Source organism: Megascapheus bottae, chromosome 13 (genome assembly GCF_031878675.1).
Source record: "Megascapheus bottae isolate mThoBot1 chromosome 13, mThoBot2.hap1, whole genome shotgun sequence".
Lineage (NCBI taxonomy): Eukaryota > Metazoa > Chordata > Mammalia > Rodentia > Geomyidae > Megascapheus > Megascapheus bottae.
Genome location: NC_143521.1, coordinates 36,688,675 through 36,707,709, shown reverse-complemented (window position 1 = coordinate 36,707,709; position 19,035 = coordinate 36,688,675). Strand labels below are relative to the sequence as shown.

Below are 19,035 nucleotides of genomic sequence, written 5' to 3'. Positions count from 1 at the left end.
GCTTAGCATGCACAAAACTCTGAGTTCGATTCCTTGCTACCACATTCACAGAAAAAGCTGAAAGTGGTGCTGTGGCTCAAGTGGCATAGTGCTAGCCTTGAGCAAAAAATGTCCAAGGACAGTGCCCAGGTCCTAAGTTCAAGCCCCAGGACTGGTGAAAAAAAAATAAAAAGAGATACACAGGCAAATTACTTTTAAGAGGGATCAATGTAGTTGCTCTTATCTGTATTTAGTTTTCTTTTTAATTTATAAGTTGAGTTAATTATAATATTATTAAACCATAATTTGAATAAATTCAGCCTGTTTCTTTCTCTAGTGATCTAGATCAACTTAGGAAGATCAGACGACGAAGTCCCCATGAAGATACTGAGTCCTTTACTGTATACTTGAGATCAGATGTGGAGGCAAAGTAAGAACTTAGTTTTGGGGTGTTTTTATGTTGTTGTTTTTAAGAATAAAAGTGTAAGCCAAATTTAGAACTAATAAAAACATTTTTAACAGATTCATTGTAAAATGATGTTTTAAAAAAGCAGAAAAATTTTCATATTTGTAAACCTGCTTATCGATACTAGTATATACTAGTTAACTAAGTATAAGTCATAATTTATAAGAAAGTTTGCTGTTGAATTATTCTTACTGTTTAGATTTAATTTAAAAGAGTTCCTTAGAGGCCGGGAGTTTGGCCTAGTGGTAGAGTGCTTGCATAGCATTCATGAAGACCCAGGTTCAATTCCTAGGTACCACATACACAGAAAAAAAAGTCAGAAGTGGTGCTGAGGCTCAAGTGGTAGAGCTCTAGCCTTGAGAAAGTCCAAGGATAGTGCTCAGGCCCTGAGCTCAAGCCCAGGACTGGCAAAAAAAAAAAAAAAGAGTTCCTTAAATTCTTGATACTTTTCTGAAAAGTCTTCATGTTTTAAGATTCTTACATAGCTAATTTACATGAAAATATAATTATAATGAGTTCATTCAAAATGCTTATTGGTTGTGACCATGTGTGTATGCACAGATCTTTGGAAGTTTGGGGAAGCCCTGAAGCTCTTGCCAGAGAGAAAAAACTCCGTAAGGAAGCAGAAATCGAATATCGAGAACGTAAGTACCTTAAAGCAGAGTTAACTGAAAAGTAGCATGTAAAAACTGCCTATAATAACTATGTATTCTCTGTTGTTTGCATGGTTTGGCTGTGTTGGTTCCAGAAAAATAACAGTTTTCATTTGGGATTTATTTTATTAACCACAAGGTTTACTTTCTTGTTGTTTACTTTGATAACTTTTTAGATTTTTTTTCCTTTTTTTTTTTTTTTTTGTGCTAGGGGATTAAACACACAGCCTTACTCATGCAGGACAAGTGCTGTATTATTGAGCTACATCTCCAGCCCTTGGTTTTTTAAGGCAGGGTCCCCTGTGTAATCCAGGCTAGCCTTGAATTCACCATCCTCTGCCTTTCAAGTGCTGTGATTGTAGCCCTGTGTTGTCATGATGGCCTCTTTGATAAATTTTGAAAGGTAATTATAAGAAGAGAAAAGTTATAGTTTGTAGATTCTGTAATACATTTGACTATTAAAATTTATGGTCTGGTTTAAAGATTATATTTGTTATAAAAGTGATAGTAGACTAGACAGGAAATTACTTTCTTAAATGAAAACTATTCATTCAGCTACTTAATTCATTCAACAGGTATTTAGAAGTTGTCTTTGATGTTTTTAGATACAGATGAAAATAACATGCGGAAAGCTTAATCTGGTTTAATGTTTGATTTTGGATAATGAAACATTATATTTTAGATATTTAATTATATAGCTATGTATTTATGGCAGAAGTTTCATACAGACTTCTGATTCAAGAGAAAATGAAGTTCAAGGAACCAGAGGCTTATGCTCTTAGTGTAAGGTACTCCTCCTACCCCTTCAGGAGGCAGAAGTCTATAGGATCTCAGTCTGAAGCCAGTTCAGGCAGAAAATTCCTACAGATTCGATCTCCGCAAAAATCCCGGCTGGAGAAAGCATGGCTCGTGCCGCACCAGCACGAGACCCATAATACTGTTAGCACTAGTACTACACAGCTAGGTACGGCACTCATCCCGTCATCCTAACTACTCTGAAGATGGTGGTTGTGAGCCTTGTAGTGGTTTGAGGCCAGCCCAGGCAGCAAGTTCACAAAATCTCATCTCACCCCATAAAAGCTGGTTGTGGTAGCACACACCTATCATCCTACCTACACAAGAAGCTGGCCCAGGCATAAATACAAGAATCTGTCTGTCTGTCTGTTTATCTATTTATCTATCTGTCTATTTTTTTTTTGGTTGGTTGTGGGGCTTGAACTCTGGGCCTGGGCTCTTCAGCTCAAGGCTATTGCCCTACCCTTCGAGCCACAGCCCTACTTCCCATTTTCTGGTGATTAATTGGAACTAAGAGTCTCACAAACTTTTGAGCCCAGGCTGGCTTTGAACCCCAATCCTTTGATCTCAGCCTCTTGGGTAGCTAGGATTATAGGCATAAGCCACCGCGTCCAGCTCAAAACTTTATTTAAAAAATAATGAAAGGGGGCCAGGAGCATTGCCTAGTGCTAGAGTGCTTGCCTAGCATGCATGAAGACCCAGGTTCCATTCCTCAGTACCACATACACAAAAAATTCTGGAAGTGGTGCTGTGGCTCAAGTGGTAGAGCACTAGCCTTGAGAAAGACCAAGGACAGTGCCCAGGCCCTGAGTTCAAGCCCCAGGACTGGCAGAAAAAAAAATAATGAAAAGTTTGGTGTCAGTGGTTCAGGCCTGTAGACCTAGCAATTCAGGAGGCTAATACCTGAGGATTGTAATCTGAAGCCAGCCAGGATAGGAAAGTTCATGAGAATCTTATGGTAGAGTGCTAGTCTTGAGTGAAAAAGCTCAGTGCCCAGGCCCTGAGCTCAAGGGGCACTACCAACAAAATAAATAAATGAAAAATAATGGAAACAAAAGAAAATGGAGTTTGGCTTAGGTAGTAGAATATTTGTATAGCAAATATGCCACTGATAACAAGTAAAGAAGTAAATGATGTGATGTTTGTATGTACATACACACACACACACACAAATACAACACACTGATATCTCTAGCAAAAGGATCATGAATCAAGGACAGCCTAAGGTAAAAAGTGAGACCTGCCTTTAAAAAAAAAAAATCAGAAGTACAAAGAATCATAAGCCACCTTCTATTTTCTATAGCACGGGTTTTTTTTTTCTTCCTAGAGGGAAGTTCATGATTTGGTATATATTTCAGAATACTCCCAGTGTAGTTTTAAACTTACATGCAGATTTTTTTCACTTAATCATAAATGAGGTGACACCGTGCATGTGCATGTGCCTCTTGCTCCTTTTAAATGCCAGTGTAATCATAATTTTTTTCCTATCTATATATAGGAGTCTACATCTGTCTCATTCTCCTTTCAAAACTGAATTCTAGTATTTAGATGTAGCAAAATTTATATTCTTTAGTTTGTCATTGTTACAGGGAATACATTAATGTTATCCTTATACTTTTTTCCCTTTATAACATGAAATTACTATGAGTTTATCTCAAATGGTCAAATAGGATGGGCATTTTAAAATTGGGTAGGTAGATTTTAACACTTACATTTTGTATGTTTGAAATATGTTTTAACATCTTCAATTTTTTTAACTTTGTTTTCTTCCTCCTTATAGTAGAGCAATTTCAGACATACTCAGAAGTACAGCAGAAAAAAAGAATCTTTCAAGTATTTATCGCCTAGCTTTATAGAAATTAACACACACCCTACCTGTTCCTCATCCTGGATAATAATGTGGATTATTTAGAAACTAGTCCCCAAATTCTATATTTCCTCTGTGAATATTTCAGTATGTATCTCAAGGATGTTTGTCCTTGTCAGTTCAGGTGACAGTGATGGCTGAACTGGCTTAGAAAAGCTGCTTACTTACTCCTTGCAGTGACTTGTCAGTCTCTAAGATACTTTTACACAGCTTTAATTCTGGCAGTGACTGAATAACTTTCTGCTACCTTTTCAAGAAAATTGAAAACATTTTGTCTCTTTCTAGATAGTGTAGTCAAGAGCAATAGGAATATATTCAAAATTCTTATGATCTGGAATATATAATATTCACTTTTAAGTGTAAAATCTAGTCCTTTAGTTTTAATGTTTTGAACAGTGTGAAGGGATCAGCAAATCCTAGTATGTAAGGGTTTTTGGCCTCTTAGAAGTTGCAAATATTGTTGACTCTCTCTATCTACCGATATGCTAAAGAAAATACTATATGTATGAAGATATAGTACATATATGTATGAAAATAACAAGAAATGCATTAAAAACTGTTAAAAAAAGAAAAGGAGCAGGGAGAGGAAGGCCAAGAAAGTAGTATAAATTTGATACATCACAACAAACCCCTTTGCAAAATTATTGTACCCTAATAATAAAGATGAAAAATATTTTAAAAATTGCATGTAATTAATTAAGCCAGACCTATTTTTTCTGGTAATGTATCAATGTAAAATTACAAGGCCTACCAATACTTAAATAGAAAACTTATTCTGAATCCTTGTTTAAATTGCAAGGTATATCAGTAACTATGGTCTTCTTACAGCATTAAAAGTTAAGCAAGAAATCTTCATCAATTACATTTCAAAGCCTAAGTTGTAGTTGAAGAAGTACTTCACAGGTCTTACTGTTAATGCAGAGAAAATATCCATTGTTTTGGCATCAGTTGAATTCTTTATAGAGAAACCTCTACCAAATCATTTCATTAGAATGATTAATATGTTATATTTTGACATGTTGAAGAGCAAATAGCAAAGAATTTAGTGAAATACTTTTTTTTTCTTTTTGCCAGTTCAGAGGCATGAACACAGGACCTGAGCACTGTCCTTGAGCTTTCTCAAGGCTAGAGCTCTGCAACTTCACTTGAGCCATAGCACCACTTCCAGTTTTTTCATGTTTCTGGTACCAAGGAATCAATCCCAAGTCTTTATGCATGCTAGGCAAATACTCTACCACTAGGCCAAACTCCTCGCCCAATTTAGTGAAATCCTATATTTTCTGTTTAACAAATGTAGTACTTTAAATCATGTGCTTTAAAATGTGCTGTCATGAATGGATGGAATATATAGGATAATTCAATTGTTTCTCGTGCAGAATCATATCAAAAGATTTCAGAAGTGTAATTATTTCAGTTGTTGGGCAGCTGGTAATTGTTACAATAATAATAAGTAAACTTTATGCATGAGTTATTACTAGTATTTAGTACCTATCTGTTCAAATATGAACTATATTTGATTAGATATAAAATATTAATATTCAAATATAGACTATTTGAATGGAAAATATTAAATACAAAGTATATGTTAAATATATTTATTATTTTATAGTAAATATATGGAATATATAATGAATGAAATGATGAAATATATAAATTTATGTATAAAATAAATATATTTGTGTATATATTTGAAATATTGAATATGAAATATGTAAACTCAATGATCAAAAACACGTACATTTACAATCAGTTTTGGTGGTGAAAAGTACCAACTTATCTGTAGATTTTTTTCTTTTTTTAAATTTAATTTAATTTTTTATTGTTGGGGTAATATATAGAGGGGTTACAGTTATATTCGCCAGATAGTAGGTGCATTGCTTCTCACACAATGATACCCCTTCTCATGTTTTTATCCCCATTTCTTTTCCCCCACGCTCCCAATCATCTTGTTTTTCCCCCTTCCCTTTCCTGTTTCAAATAAACAAAATATATAACAAAGTCAGATGCAGTAACAAAATGAGATTGACCAGAGGACAACAAAAGAGAAGAGAAATAACATAGTACATTAAGAACAACAATCACACAGAATAAAGCTCTTGTTTCCATATCATAGTCTTTTTTTGGGGGGAAGGGGTTGTTGTTTTAGCTTTTGGGATTCAACAAAGACTCTGAGCGTACTCAGCATGTGCTCTGCCACTGAGCTGTATGCCCACGTCTCAGAACACTAATTTTGAATCCCTTTTAAGCAAAATGTTGTCTCACCCTCCATCTCATTAGTAAACGTTAGGTTGCAATATTAGAAACAATTGTGCTAATATGCTTTTAAGTATTGTCAGATATGACTGTGGAAGTTACTATTGATGTTATGTGGTGTTTGACAAGAGTTCTTTCCTTTTTAACACTGAACATTACATTGTATGTGCATGCCACATTCTCTTTATCCATCCATCCATCCATGAACATTTGGGTTGCTTCCCTTCTCGACACTTTCCTTGTGTGCTCTCATGAACATGGGTGTGGAAATAGCTCTTTTGAGACTCAATTAATATACTTCTTTATTGCACATCACTCCTTTATTACACTGATCTGGAGAGATTTAGTAGTTATTCTCAAAATAAGTGTAGGGTCCATGTGGCAGAGCCAAGCAACTAGAACATGATTCAGAAACCAGACACAGTGAAACACTTGCACATGATTAAGAAGAATTTCACTGCCACAGAACAAGGCAGGAGGAGTTTAAGTAGAAACAGGAAGCATTCCTGTCCTCTGAGGCCAAGGAACTTTCCCTTATTGGTGTGAGGAATGGCTTCTCTTCTGATTACCACATGTGTGACTATTTCAACTGCCACAAAAACCTCTAGAAAGGTTTTTACTCAGTATTATCTCTACATACATATATATGTGTGTGTAGTGTATATATACATATATATACATAAATATGTGTGTGTATATATATGTGTGTGTGTATATATGTGTGTGTATATATATATATATATATATATGTATTTCCTTATGTAACACAAGAATGTAGCTCAGGATTGATCCTAACCATCTGGAGCCAGCACCTCTGGAGTCAGGAAGCTGTTTTGAAGTCACCTTCCACTGGAATGATTCGAGTCTCCTCAACAGGGACCTGATGATCAGAGCTTAGGAATGAGGCCTGGCTCACAATGAACTCTAGCTTCTCATTGGTCATGCCATGGCAGGGTTCCTGCCTAACCACAATTCATTCAAGCAGGTCCTTAGTAAACAAAGCACTGGAAAAAACTGAAATTATTATCACCCAACTCTCCTGTATATAAAAGGAGCCTTCCTGGGCTTTAGGCTACAAGCCTATACCCCAAAGGTGCCATTCTGACTAGATTCTATGAAGGGAGTGGGTGCAAGAGACAATACTAAAAATGAAAATGGGAGCCATTGGTCCCCATCTGCAGCTACCTACAACTTAAGATGTATAGAAGTGGTCAGTGTGACCTGCATAGGAATGAGTGGGCAGGGAGGGTGTTTGAGGGGTAGCAGTCAGCCTGCTCGCCTTCATATCTTGGCCTTGCCCTGGGCAACCATAGCTTCCATGGCTTTACGCACAGTGTCTTCGTCCCCCAGAAACTGCATGGGCTTGATGGCTTTCAGGTTCTTGTCCAGCTCATAGACTATGGGAATACCAGTTGGCAAGTTCAGCTCCAGGATGGCTTCTTCAGAGAGACCTTCCAGATGCTTGACAATGCCCCTGGAGGCTATTGCCATGGGCTGCAATCAGAACCCTTTTGCCCTCTTTGATCAGAGGGACAATTTCTTCATTCCAGAAGGGCAGTGCTCTGGCAATAGTATCTTTCAGGCTCTCACAGGAGGGTAGCTGATCTTCAGTGAGGTCTGCATACCTGCCATCCTTACTGACGTTGCTATAGAAGGGATGGTCAGGCTCCATTGGAGGTGGTGGGATGTCATAGGAGTGTCTCCAGATCTTCACCTGGGCCTCACCATGCTTAGCAGCAGTTTCTGCTTTATTGAGGCCAGTCAGACCCCCGTAGTGCCGCTCAATGAGGCGCCAAGTCCTCACCACCGGCAACCACATCTGGTCGATGGCATCCAGCACTGTCCAGAGAGTCCTAATAGCTCTTTTCTGCACTGAGGTGAAGCAGATGTCGAATTCATAGCCAGTGTCTCGCAGAGCCTGCCCACCGCGCTTCACCTCCTCATGGCCCCCTGGGCTCAGGTCTGCATCATACCAGCCACTAAAGCAGTTCTCCAGGTTCCACGCGCTCTCGCCGTGCTGATCAGCAGCACCAGTTTGTAGGCAGCCATGGCGACAGACTAGGTATGCAGCGTGGAATCTCAATATACTTTTTAAAGATACACTCTTTAAGGATGGGATTGCTGTTTTATGCAGTAATTCTGTTTTCAAAATTTTGGGGACACTTTCATATTTTGACAACAATTACTATTTTTCATTCCTATCAACCATATGATTCCAGAGTCTCTGTTTTTGGCAGTACTTATTTCAGGGGTGGAGAGGTTTTTTGTTTTTTAAATAGGAGCTAACCTGATGGATGGAAAGTAATATTTCATTGTGATTTTCATTTGTATTTTTAATGATGCTAAGCTCTTTCCGTATGGTTATAGGTTATTTATTTATCATCTTTCTTTGATGGCACTGGGGCTTGAATTCAGGAGCTTTTAGTTTGCTACCACTTGAGCTTTGTATATCGTCTTTGAAAAATGTTTACCTATGTTCTTCACCCAGTTTTTAGTCAGGTTGCAAATCCAGATTTCTTAAGGAACCTTGGTATTTTTCCTGTTTGAACATATTTAACACAATCTTCAAGAGAATTGTTTTGGGCCATGCATTATTGCTTGTGCCTGTCATCCCAGCTACTTGGGAGACAAATTGAGAGGATCATGGTGCCAAGGTATGAGGCCATCTCAATAAATAAACCATTGATAGGAGTTTACACCTATAACTTCAAAATGAGGGAGGTATAGATAGGCTTAGTTTGGCTTAGGAAAAAGAAAAGTGACACCCTCTTTTATAGAGTGCTTTCTAGATCCTGAGTTCAAACCCCAGCAGTGCAAAGAATAGTTGTATTAATCTAAACTGACTGGCATGAATGTGACTTAAATTTATTTGCTGATTCTTATAGGGCTGTTTAGAAACCAAAAGATACTGAAAGAATACAGAGATTTCTTGGGAAACACTAAGGTAAGGATATCTTCCTACTAATGCTTATGTATATTGCTCAACAAAATCCTAACATCAGTCCGTATGATATTCTAGCATATTAATCAAGATTTTTGAACACATTGTAATTAGTAGAATTACTTCTATTCATTCTTGCCTGATTTTCTTGAAATTAAAAGAATCAAATTTGAATCTTTTATCTATTTCTTATATTCTCATATTCTGGAGCCTATAGAAAAAGTAGACTATTAGCAAGCATTTGTATCTCTCATGTGTGTGCTAATTTTCTTCACTTCTACTCTTAACACTGGTAAAACATCTCAACTATCAGCCTCTATTTTCACTGCAGAAGTATAACTATTGAAAGAAAATTACATAGCCAGTTTGATATTTCTTTCTTTTTTTTTTTTTTCCAGTCCTGGCCTTGAACTTGGCATGAGCCCTGTCCTTGGACTTTCTCAAGGCTAGAGCTCTACCACTTGAGCCTCAGCACCACTTCCGGTTTTTTTCTATGTATGTGGTACCGAGGAATTGAACCCGGGTCTTCGTGCATGCTAGGCAAGCACTCTACCACTAGGCCAAGCTCCTGGCCCCTGATATTTCTTTTTTTATATAACAATACAGAAATCGGGTTCTTAATATTTGACCATGCCACAATACTCTCTTACTGAGTTAAGCTATTGCCTACCTTTCCTTTTTTTCCCCCAACTTCTACCATCTCACTATCTACCCTTCTGTTTTTATTTGCTTCATACTACATTAGGAAAAATAGAGATATATATGGGCATGACTTAAATGGTCCAATTTGCAATTATTGACCTTATGATGATATGGAAGCCTATTCATCTAGCCATTTTGAAAGCCTTCAGTTTTCAGTAAGTTATTACATGACACATTCAACACTTTATGTAATTGGTTTTGTGTTAGATGATTTTTGTCCAACTAGCCTGACCTAAGTGTTCTAAACACATTCAAGATAGGCTATGCCAAGCTGAAATGCATTTTCAACTTAAAATATTTTAAAATTGAGATGCCTTTATCAGGACTTATCCCCATCATATAAATCAAAGAACATCTGATAAGTGTACCTCCTTTTTTCATCACCAGTTTTGTTGACTTTTATATACATATGTCAAAATAATGTACTTTTTCTTCTCTTGGAAGAAATTAATTTTGGGACAAGTATAAGAAATTTGTTTGTTATCTTCCCTCTTCTCCACTGAATCCAGTCTATTGCACTTCCATCCCACCATGGCACAGAACTGAAATCTGAGGTCACTCTTCACTTGTGAATATTCCAGGTTTTCTGTAGGACCTCTTGGTATAGTTGAATTTACATTTCTTTGGCTATTTTTCCTTCTGGTCCCCTCCCCATTTTGTTCATATGGTATTTGTTTAAACCTATATTTCATTTCCTACTGTTACTCTTTTCCTTTTAAATGCTTACCCTCCCATTGAAGGTAGTGGTTCTCCAGCATTCAGAAATAATCCTGTTTGCTAGAATTAAATGTCACCTTTTGAATTTTCTGGCCCAGATACTTCTTATGTTAGGTTGCTCTTTGTATCACAGGAACTCCAAAAATGAGAGATGTGAAATCACTATGTCTGGGTTAGCCAAATGCATTCTCTCACCAGAACAATAGCTCCTTCTGATAATCTAATTTTACACTATCTTTACAACATTTGCTCCTTTAGTATATGGTCTTTAATATATACTGTCTTGTACCTTCTCTCAGGATCCTAATTCTGTGACCTTCTTAGGATAATTCTTTAGCAAACCTTCAATTATGTCTTTATCTTTACCTAATATATTTACCTGCTTAGTAGCATTAGCTGAAATGGACTAATACTAGTTACCTAGAGTGATTTATACAGCTGTTCCTGGATCTATAATTTTCTGCACTTGCCTCAAAAACTAAAGAAACATTTAAATTGTTAAAAATTTTCAGATATTTGCAAAAGTAGATACTGGATATTTAGTTTCAGTAATTGTCAACATCTTGCTACTGTGATGTATAAAAAGATGCAATTCTTTAGCTGCATTCATTATGAAATCTTGGTTAGTTTTTACCGGTTGTTTCTCAAGACTGCTAGGTATCTTGGCTCCTTGTATTCTCTTATTTTTCTGGCACCCTGGTGCTGCTGAAAGTGCTTTCTGTAGGTAGTAGAGACTCATTTTTCCAGGCAATGCTAGTGTATCTTCTATGGTCTTTATCAGAATGATTGGGAAAGAATGGATAAAACTTAGTGTACAGTAGAATGTGATAGTGTTTCGGGGGGGGGGGGAGTATAAGAAAAAAACTAGGAAGTAAGTATCCAGAAATAGCTTAAGAAAAATCTCTTTCTCTAATGTTTCTCTACTTGTTTGGTTCCCTTTCTTTTCTAAGAATCAACCACATTCTTTTCTTGTGAGGTATTTTGTCTTGAGAGAAGTCAGGAGTTAAATTAATCCCATAAATTTGTTAGCCTTAGCTGTTCCTTTTTATTATTATTATTTAAGTTGTTATAGCTGTTTCTTTTCTAAATGTTAAGATATAGCTTAAGATGTATCTCAGTAGTGAAAGTGAACCATACAACTTGTAGTGGAGATGAGAGGGAGGGACTGGGAGAGAGGTGAAGATCGCTCAAGATACAGAAAATTTCAGTGCATAGATTTTAGTTCAATGTGTGTTTTTCCACCATACTTACTTTCTGAATTCACATGAATTCAAGGAAACAAATAACCAGGATTAATTTATATCTGCTTGATTTTGAGAAAGGAAATGCTGGAGAAAAGGAATAAGTAAGCTGTTTATTCAGAGTTTTTTTTTTTTTTGTTGTTGTTGTTGTTTTGTTTGTTTTTTCTCCTGGTTGTGGGGCTTGAACTCAGGGCCTGAGCTTCTCTTTGCTCAAGGCTAGCCCTCAACCACTTGAGCCACAGTTCCACTTCCAGTTTTTAGTATTTAACTGAAGATAAATAAGAATTTCAAGTGGGTCCTGGTGGCACATGCCTGTAATCCTAACTACTCTGGAGGCTGAGGTCTGAGGATTGTGGTTCAAAGCCAGCTCAGGCCCAAAAATCTGTGAGACTCTTACCTCCAATTAACCACCAGAAATGGCAGTGTGGCTCAAGTGGTAGAGCAGTAGCCTTGAGCTGAATTGCTTTGGGACAGTGTCCATCCAGGCCGAGTTCAAGCCCCATAACAACCAACCAACCAACCAACCAACCAAATAAATAAATAAATAATAAAATTTTCACAGGGACTTTTCTGCCCGAGCTGGATTCTAACTGTGATCCTCAGATCTCAACCTCCTGAGTAATTAGGATTACAGTGCTTGGCTGTGTTCAGAGATTTTTGAGAGGAAAAATATTCCCATGTGTCAGTGGTTCTCTGAAAGAGTTTGTTTCCTTTATTTTATAGCCGCGTTCCAGAACAACATCAGTGTTTCTTAAGGGACCAGGAAAAGTGGTGATGGTTGCCATTTGTATGTAAGTACTCAAAAGTAAGCTTTAGAAGATATGAATATACTCTTTTAATATGTGTACCCTTGAGTAAATAAATTTATGACTTGGTTGCTAGCTGCAGTTAGAGGCTGACATTATTTTAAGAGGAAGTTGAACAATTCTACGTTGTTAGTAAAGCAATAGGAGAGAGTATGACTCCATACAAACACATATTCTTTTTGTTTTTAATCAGTCTTGGAGCTTAAACTCAGGGCCTGAGCACTGTCCTTGGGCTTTTTCAAGGCTAGACTAGAGCTCTATCATTTAAGCCACAGCTTTATTTCTTACTTTTTCTGTGTATGTGGTACCGAGGAATTAAACCGTATGCATGCTAGGCAAGCACTCTACCACTAGGCCCAACTCCCAGCCCCAGACATTCTTGTGCTTCATGTATTTTTATACACCGGATACCTGAAAATCCTCTTGTGTTTTTATTGGAATTTGTAGACGTTTTTGAGATGTTAGATTTTGCCAAGGTTATTTTTGGAGTAGGTAACCAACCTCACATTACAGCTATTGAAGAATATGCTTGTGCTTGTTTTCGTGATGTTCTTGTGCCTTATTTTCTCTGTTTGATTCTTATTTTATCTTTTAGTTGTTTTGCTGATTAATCATTTTAGGTTGTATAAAAACATCAATCCTATTCCTTGCTAGTTGTTTTATTTCTTAAAAATATCTTATCATATACTTGACAGAATCTATAAGTATAAACACATAGGATTCTTGAAGTTGTAGGGGAATTAAACTAGAGGAAGACATTTACAAAAATGCAGGCAAGGCTTTTGGATGGAAGAGTTAGGAAAATATGGACAAGTTCAAAAAGTACTTAGGCCTAGTGTTTGGTGGCTCACATCTGTCATCCCAACTACTCAGTGCATAAAAATACATAAGAGTCTCATCTCCGATTAAGCAGCAAAAAGTCAGAATTAGCAGTACAGCTCAAGTGGCAGAGCACCAGCCTTGAGTAAAAGAGCCAAATGAGAATGTGAAGCCCTGAGTTCCAGCCCCAATATGGGTACAAAAAGAAAAGAAATACTTTGAAGGTATAATTCAAAACAATGCCCAGTGTTCTGGCTAGGACAGTTAAATATTGCATCATTCACTGAGAGGAAAATAGAAATGGGGAGCAGAGAAAGTAGGGTACCCAGCCACAGATAGACAGTAGTCAAATAATTGATTATAGTTTTTCTCATTGGAGGAATGTATGTAATCTTTGTAGTACCTAGTATATAACATGTATTTAGTAAGTACTATAGTTAGTAAGTAAGAATCTCTGTCTTTGCCTGAAGCTCAAGGTAGAGATTCAAGTTAGAGACAGAGTCGCAGGTTACTTTCACAGGTGACAATTTAAAATAGTTAAGATAATCTAGGAAAGTAACTATAGCATAAAGAATATAAAACTTTCAACATTGCCTCTCCATTTGAGTACTTAATGTTACCATATTCTGTATTTTTATATTTTTGCTTGAATAATAATAAAGTCCTTTTAAATTTACTTTTACAGGATCTATTATAGAGACAAAATCAATTAAGTGAGCTTTCGATGAAAATTACACTATATTGTTCTCTTTCTCTCCTAGCAATGGCTTAAACTGTTTCTTTAAATTTCTTGCTTGGATTTATACGGGTTCAGCAAGTATGTTCTCAGAAGCTATACACTCATTATCTGATACTTGTAACCAGGTGAGAAAAGGGGATTTTTTTTTTTTTTTGATTGGTTGTGGGCTTTGAACTCTGGGCCTAGGTACTGTCTCTTAGCTCTTCAGCTCAAGGCTAGCACTCTAGCACTGTGAGCCACAGCGCCACTTCCAAGGGGATTTTTATTACTATTGACAGTAGTTCTTTTAGGCTATAATGTAAAAGTTGACGTATTCAAAGAAGGAATGATTGCTGTAGTTGGCTCATAGAAGAAAGAAAATAAGCTGCTTTACTTCTGAGCCATTAAGCGCAGCTGGCATTGTAAATATATAGGCTGTGCATCCTTGACCCACATCGCTGCATTGAACCTATGGTGGGTTCCAAATACTCAGAAACACATTGTTGTACTGAAAATGTACATATTTTTTCCTTGTCATTCTGTCAGCAAAACAGTTTAACAATTATATGTATAGCATGTACATTGTATTTTCATTGCATGGAAAGAGATCATTTTAAGTATTTGTATGTTTGTAGGTTGGGTGCAACTACTGTACTATTTTATACAAAGTATTTGAACAGCCAAGAATTTTAAAGTCTTCAGGTGGTTGTAGAACTAACCCCCCAGTGATACTGAGAGACAGCTGTACATAGGAATATGATCATTGTTGTGTGCATATCCATCACACACACAAATGCTATATATTTTTTGTTGTGGTTCTGGAGTTTGAACACAGCCTCAAGCTTACTTGGCTTGCTTTGTTGGATGGCTCGCTAGTACTCATGCCATACCTCCAGCCCAGATCTTGTTGGTTGTTTTGGAGATGGAATCCCTCAGACTTTATGTCCTGTCTGCTTTGAACTCAATCCTCCAGGAGTCAGCCTCCTGAAAGTATCTAGAACTAGAGGCTTGAGTCACCAGAACTGGATTATGGTCATAGTTTAAAGCAAACTTTTTTTTTCTTTTTAAGGATTGAATTGTCTTTATTTTTCCCAGAAAATACCACACTATTGTTAGCATGACAAAGCAACCAAAATCACGTGGCCAAAAAACGAGTGAAAAGTGAGAAAAGTATCCAGGTATATCAGAACAGTTAATTGATACAGATATGGCTATCATTTTGAGTTTGCAAGATTTGTGATTTTAAAAAATAATGCAGATAATTTTATATTCAATTGTGAACTGTGAGTATAAAATTCACAGTGATATCACAGTTTCTACTCATTTATTTGGATTCACCACTTGTACATGCTCTTCATATGTGTCCTCTACAATTTTTATCACATGTAGAGACTGGTTATCATACTCAGATTCAGAGTTCTATCACAAGAAGCTCTCATGTTACTGAAAGATTGTCTTTGATATAAGAAGGAGCTTAGAGTCTAGTCTTTTTCTGTGTATAGTCATCAGATCACCTGTAACAGAATCACCCAATGTGTAAAGCAAACTTTTATGTCTTTAAAATGTTTTAAGTTTATGGGAAAGGGTAACAATGTTCATGAAGTAATGTATATACTACCTGAGGAATGTAACTGTAACCCCTCTGTACATCACCCCAACAATAAAATAAAATTTTTTTAAATGTTTTGAGTTTTTAAAACTTCAGTTACTTATTTGATTATAAGCTTTTGTGGAAAAAATTCTTACATTAAGTTAAAATTTGCATATTTGTTATGATGCATACATATATGTACTTAATAACTTAGTTAATGAATTAAATTGTTTGGATAAAGATGTAAAAAAGATATGCTATGGCTTAAAATGTGTTTATATTAGATTAGTGACTTGAACTACTTAGTGCTTGAATTTGCAAATGAAAATTTTTTTTAAATTAAAATCTATTTTAATCTCCCTTGGCCCAAAATATGAATATGAAAAAAACCCAAATTGTTGTAAGTAATGGTTTGTCAGCTGGACGCTGGTAGCTTATACCTGTAGTCCTACTCAAGAGGCTGAGATTTGAGGATTGTGGTTCAAAGCCAGCCTAGGCACGAGAGTCCATGAGACTTATCTCCAATTAACCACCAGAGAACCAGAAGTGGTGCTGTGGCTCAAATGGTAGAGTGCTAGCCTTGATCTGGCCAGGGACCAGTGCCCAGGCCTAGTTTTCAAGCTCCACGACTGACAAAAAAGAGGAAAAAAAGAGCCTTACAGTCTTTAGTTCCCCGGGCTGGCTTTGAACAGCGAGCCTCAGATCTCAGCCTGCTGAGTAGTTAGGATTACAGGCATGAGCCACCAGTGCTCAGCAGCAATTTGCTATATTTATTTTAGAGACTTTTTTGGTCAGTTTAGAGGGTTTTTTTTTTCCAAAAAAGAAAGTTTTTGGTTTTGATTTGGGTTTTGTTTTGGCAGAAGGAGAGCATGCTAGGGAACAAGCCTAGATCTTGGGACTAATAGGCAGCACTCAAGAAACTGGAGCTCTATTTACCACCACCCCTCCCCACCCCAGCCAAGAAAGACAAGCTTAGTTACAATTTTTTCATTTTTATTTCTTCCCTTCCAAATTGTTCTATACATTGCCATATGTTCTTCGTGAACATGTTTTTGTAGTTTTACTAAATGTATCTACAAATAATACATAGTTTTAGACTTTTTCTCATTTTTGTTTGTACAGTGTGTTATTGTATTTGGTTATTTGAAATTGGATAGGGAAGGGGGGAAAACAAGATTAGGGATGGGGGGGGAGGGAAATGAGGACCAAGACATGTGAAAGGGTACCAATGTATGGGAATTAATGCACCATCTATCTGGCAAATACCATGTAACCCTTCTATTAATTACAATAAAAATATATTAAAAAAAGAAAATATGAAAAAAACATTATAATATTATATATATTATTATAGGCGACCCTAATTAGATCTTTCTCCTGTAAGTTACAAATTCAGTTAAAAAGTTTATTCCTTCAGACTTTTTCCTGTTCTTTGTATTATAGGTACATTACAGAAACTATAAAACATAAGTTGTTTTATATATATATATGTATATATATATACTATACATACTGTCTTAACTTGCTTTTTCCTTGTGTTTCATTTACTGATAATCTATAAACTTTTGTCACTAAAATGCTATGTATGTAATTGATGGTTTTTTAAATTGGCTTTGTTTTTTTTTTCAACTGATGTATTTTTAGATTGCTTTATGGTTTTCATCTTTACAAAAATACCATGTTGTTTGAACTCTCTTGGGTTCATTTTTATACTGGAAACCAGAATTTTTGGACCATTGAACATGGGTATGTTAAGTATTTGTTATTGTTATCATGCACCCACTAAACTGCTTTAATTTTATATTCTTATATTACTAATGTTTATTTTTTCTTCTCCATAGGGTTTACTAGCATTGGGCATCAGTAAGTCTATTCAAACACCAGATCCTACTCATCCGTAAGGATATTGTCTTTATTTTGTTTTTATTTGTTTTGTCATTGAAATAAAAACAACCAAATTTTAGAAATATCCTGCAGTTTCTACCTCCACAATGTGTGAAAAAATGTGTTCCTTTTCTTCCCTGTAGTATCTAACGTGCAGGATTCACCTTTGTGTCAAAGTAAATTAAAGGTACCATTTGGAAAGGGAGTTTACATTATTTTTATGTTAACACATACAATGATTAGTAACAAAGCATATATTTTGATCTGAGTTCTCTCTTATATTGGTCCGAGGAAATATATATTTCAGATCTATTCTGATAGGCTATTCAATCTAAACTTTTGATGATAGCCTTTAACACATGCTTATTTAATACTTTTATTATGTTTGAGAACTATTTTGTTATAACTCAAAAGTAGTAAATTATTAATTAGTGAATTGTAAAATGAGTATACTTTTTGGATACATTATTTTGATTGTGGCACCAATGGCTCCCACTTATAGTCCTAACTAACTACATGGGAGGCTGAAAACAGGAGAATCAGTTTCATGCCACCTTGGTCAGAAAAGCGTGTGAGACTTTATCTCAACAGAAAAAGCTAGGCATCTCAATAGTAGAAACTGAACATAGTGGTGGGTACCTGTCATTGCAGCTATAATGGGAAAACTACAATGAGTAGACCATGGTCCAAGCATGTTCCTGGGTAGGAAGTGAGACCTTGTTTCAAAAATAACTAGTACTTCTGAACATCATAAACATGGATATGATAAGGATACCTTCACACTCATGTTCATTGCTGAGATGCGTGATACTTATTTACAATGGAATTTTATACAACCATTAGAAAGAATAAAGTACTATCATTTGCCAGGCACCTGTGGCTCACACCTATAATCATAGCTACTCAGGAGGCTAAGATCTGAGGATTGTAGTTTGAGGCCCTCCTGGGCAGGAAAGTTCCTATGAGACTCTTATCTCCAATTAACCACTCCAAAACCAGAGGTGGTACTGTAGCTCAAGTGGTAGAGCACTAGTCTTGAACACAGAGAAGTCCTGGGACAGCTCCTAGGTCCTGAGTTCAAGTGCTACAACCAACCAAAAACAAGAAAAAAGTCATTTTCAGGGAAATGGATGGAACCCGAACAAATCATATTGGGGTAATCCAAGCTCAGAGAGACAAATGGCACATGTTCTCCCTGATTTGCAGAAATTAGGTCTAAAGTGCACTGGGGTTTGATACATTATATAGGATTTTAGACACTCACACATGGTGAGACCAAAAAGAGATACTCTTAGGAGAGAAACACAAGGATAAAATGCCTAAGTATCTCTTCATAGTTGTATAAAATAATATCCATATGAAATTAACCCTAGGATGGAAACAGGAGAACTCTTTTTTTCTTTTTTATTGATGATTGGTTTTTTTTTTTTTGCCTTATATCTGGTAAATTTGAATATGTATCTTTGGAAGACTTGTGGTACAGAACTCAAGGGGAAAAGGGTTAAAAAGTATAGCAGTGGAGCTCACTGAACACTGCTGAAAGTCAATTCTGCAGCTGATGGGTGGAGATGAAAGGGAGGGACTGGAGAGAATGAGGGAATAG

The 19,035-nt window shown here is 36.3% G+C and overlaps 1 protein-coding gene and 1 pseudogene across 1 annotated transcript in view; one reads left to right on the top strand and one right to left on the bottom strand.

The window, feature by feature from the left end:
* Positions 1-19,035, top strand: part of Slc30a9 (solute carrier family 30 member 9) — a 61,404-nt gene that overhangs the window by 18,722 nt on the left and 23,647 nt on the right. Inside the window, exons 5-10 of the mRNA XM_090343662.1 lie at positions 317-409; positions 1,007-1,089; positions 8,899-8,957; positions 12,338-12,405; positions 14,001-14,103; positions 17,390-17,445. Coding sequence (XP_090199788.1) covers positions 317-409; positions 1,007-1,089; positions 8,899-8,957; positions 12,338-12,405; positions 14,001-14,103; positions 17,390-17,445 — 462 coding nt within the window. The remainder of the gene's footprint in view (positions 1-316; positions 410-1,006; positions 1,090-8,898; positions 8,958-12,337; positions 12,406-14,000; positions 14,104-17,389; positions 17,446-19,035) is intronic.
* Positions 7,295-8,062, bottom strand: LOC150055823 (phosphoglycerate mutase 1 pseudogene; annotated as a pseudogene).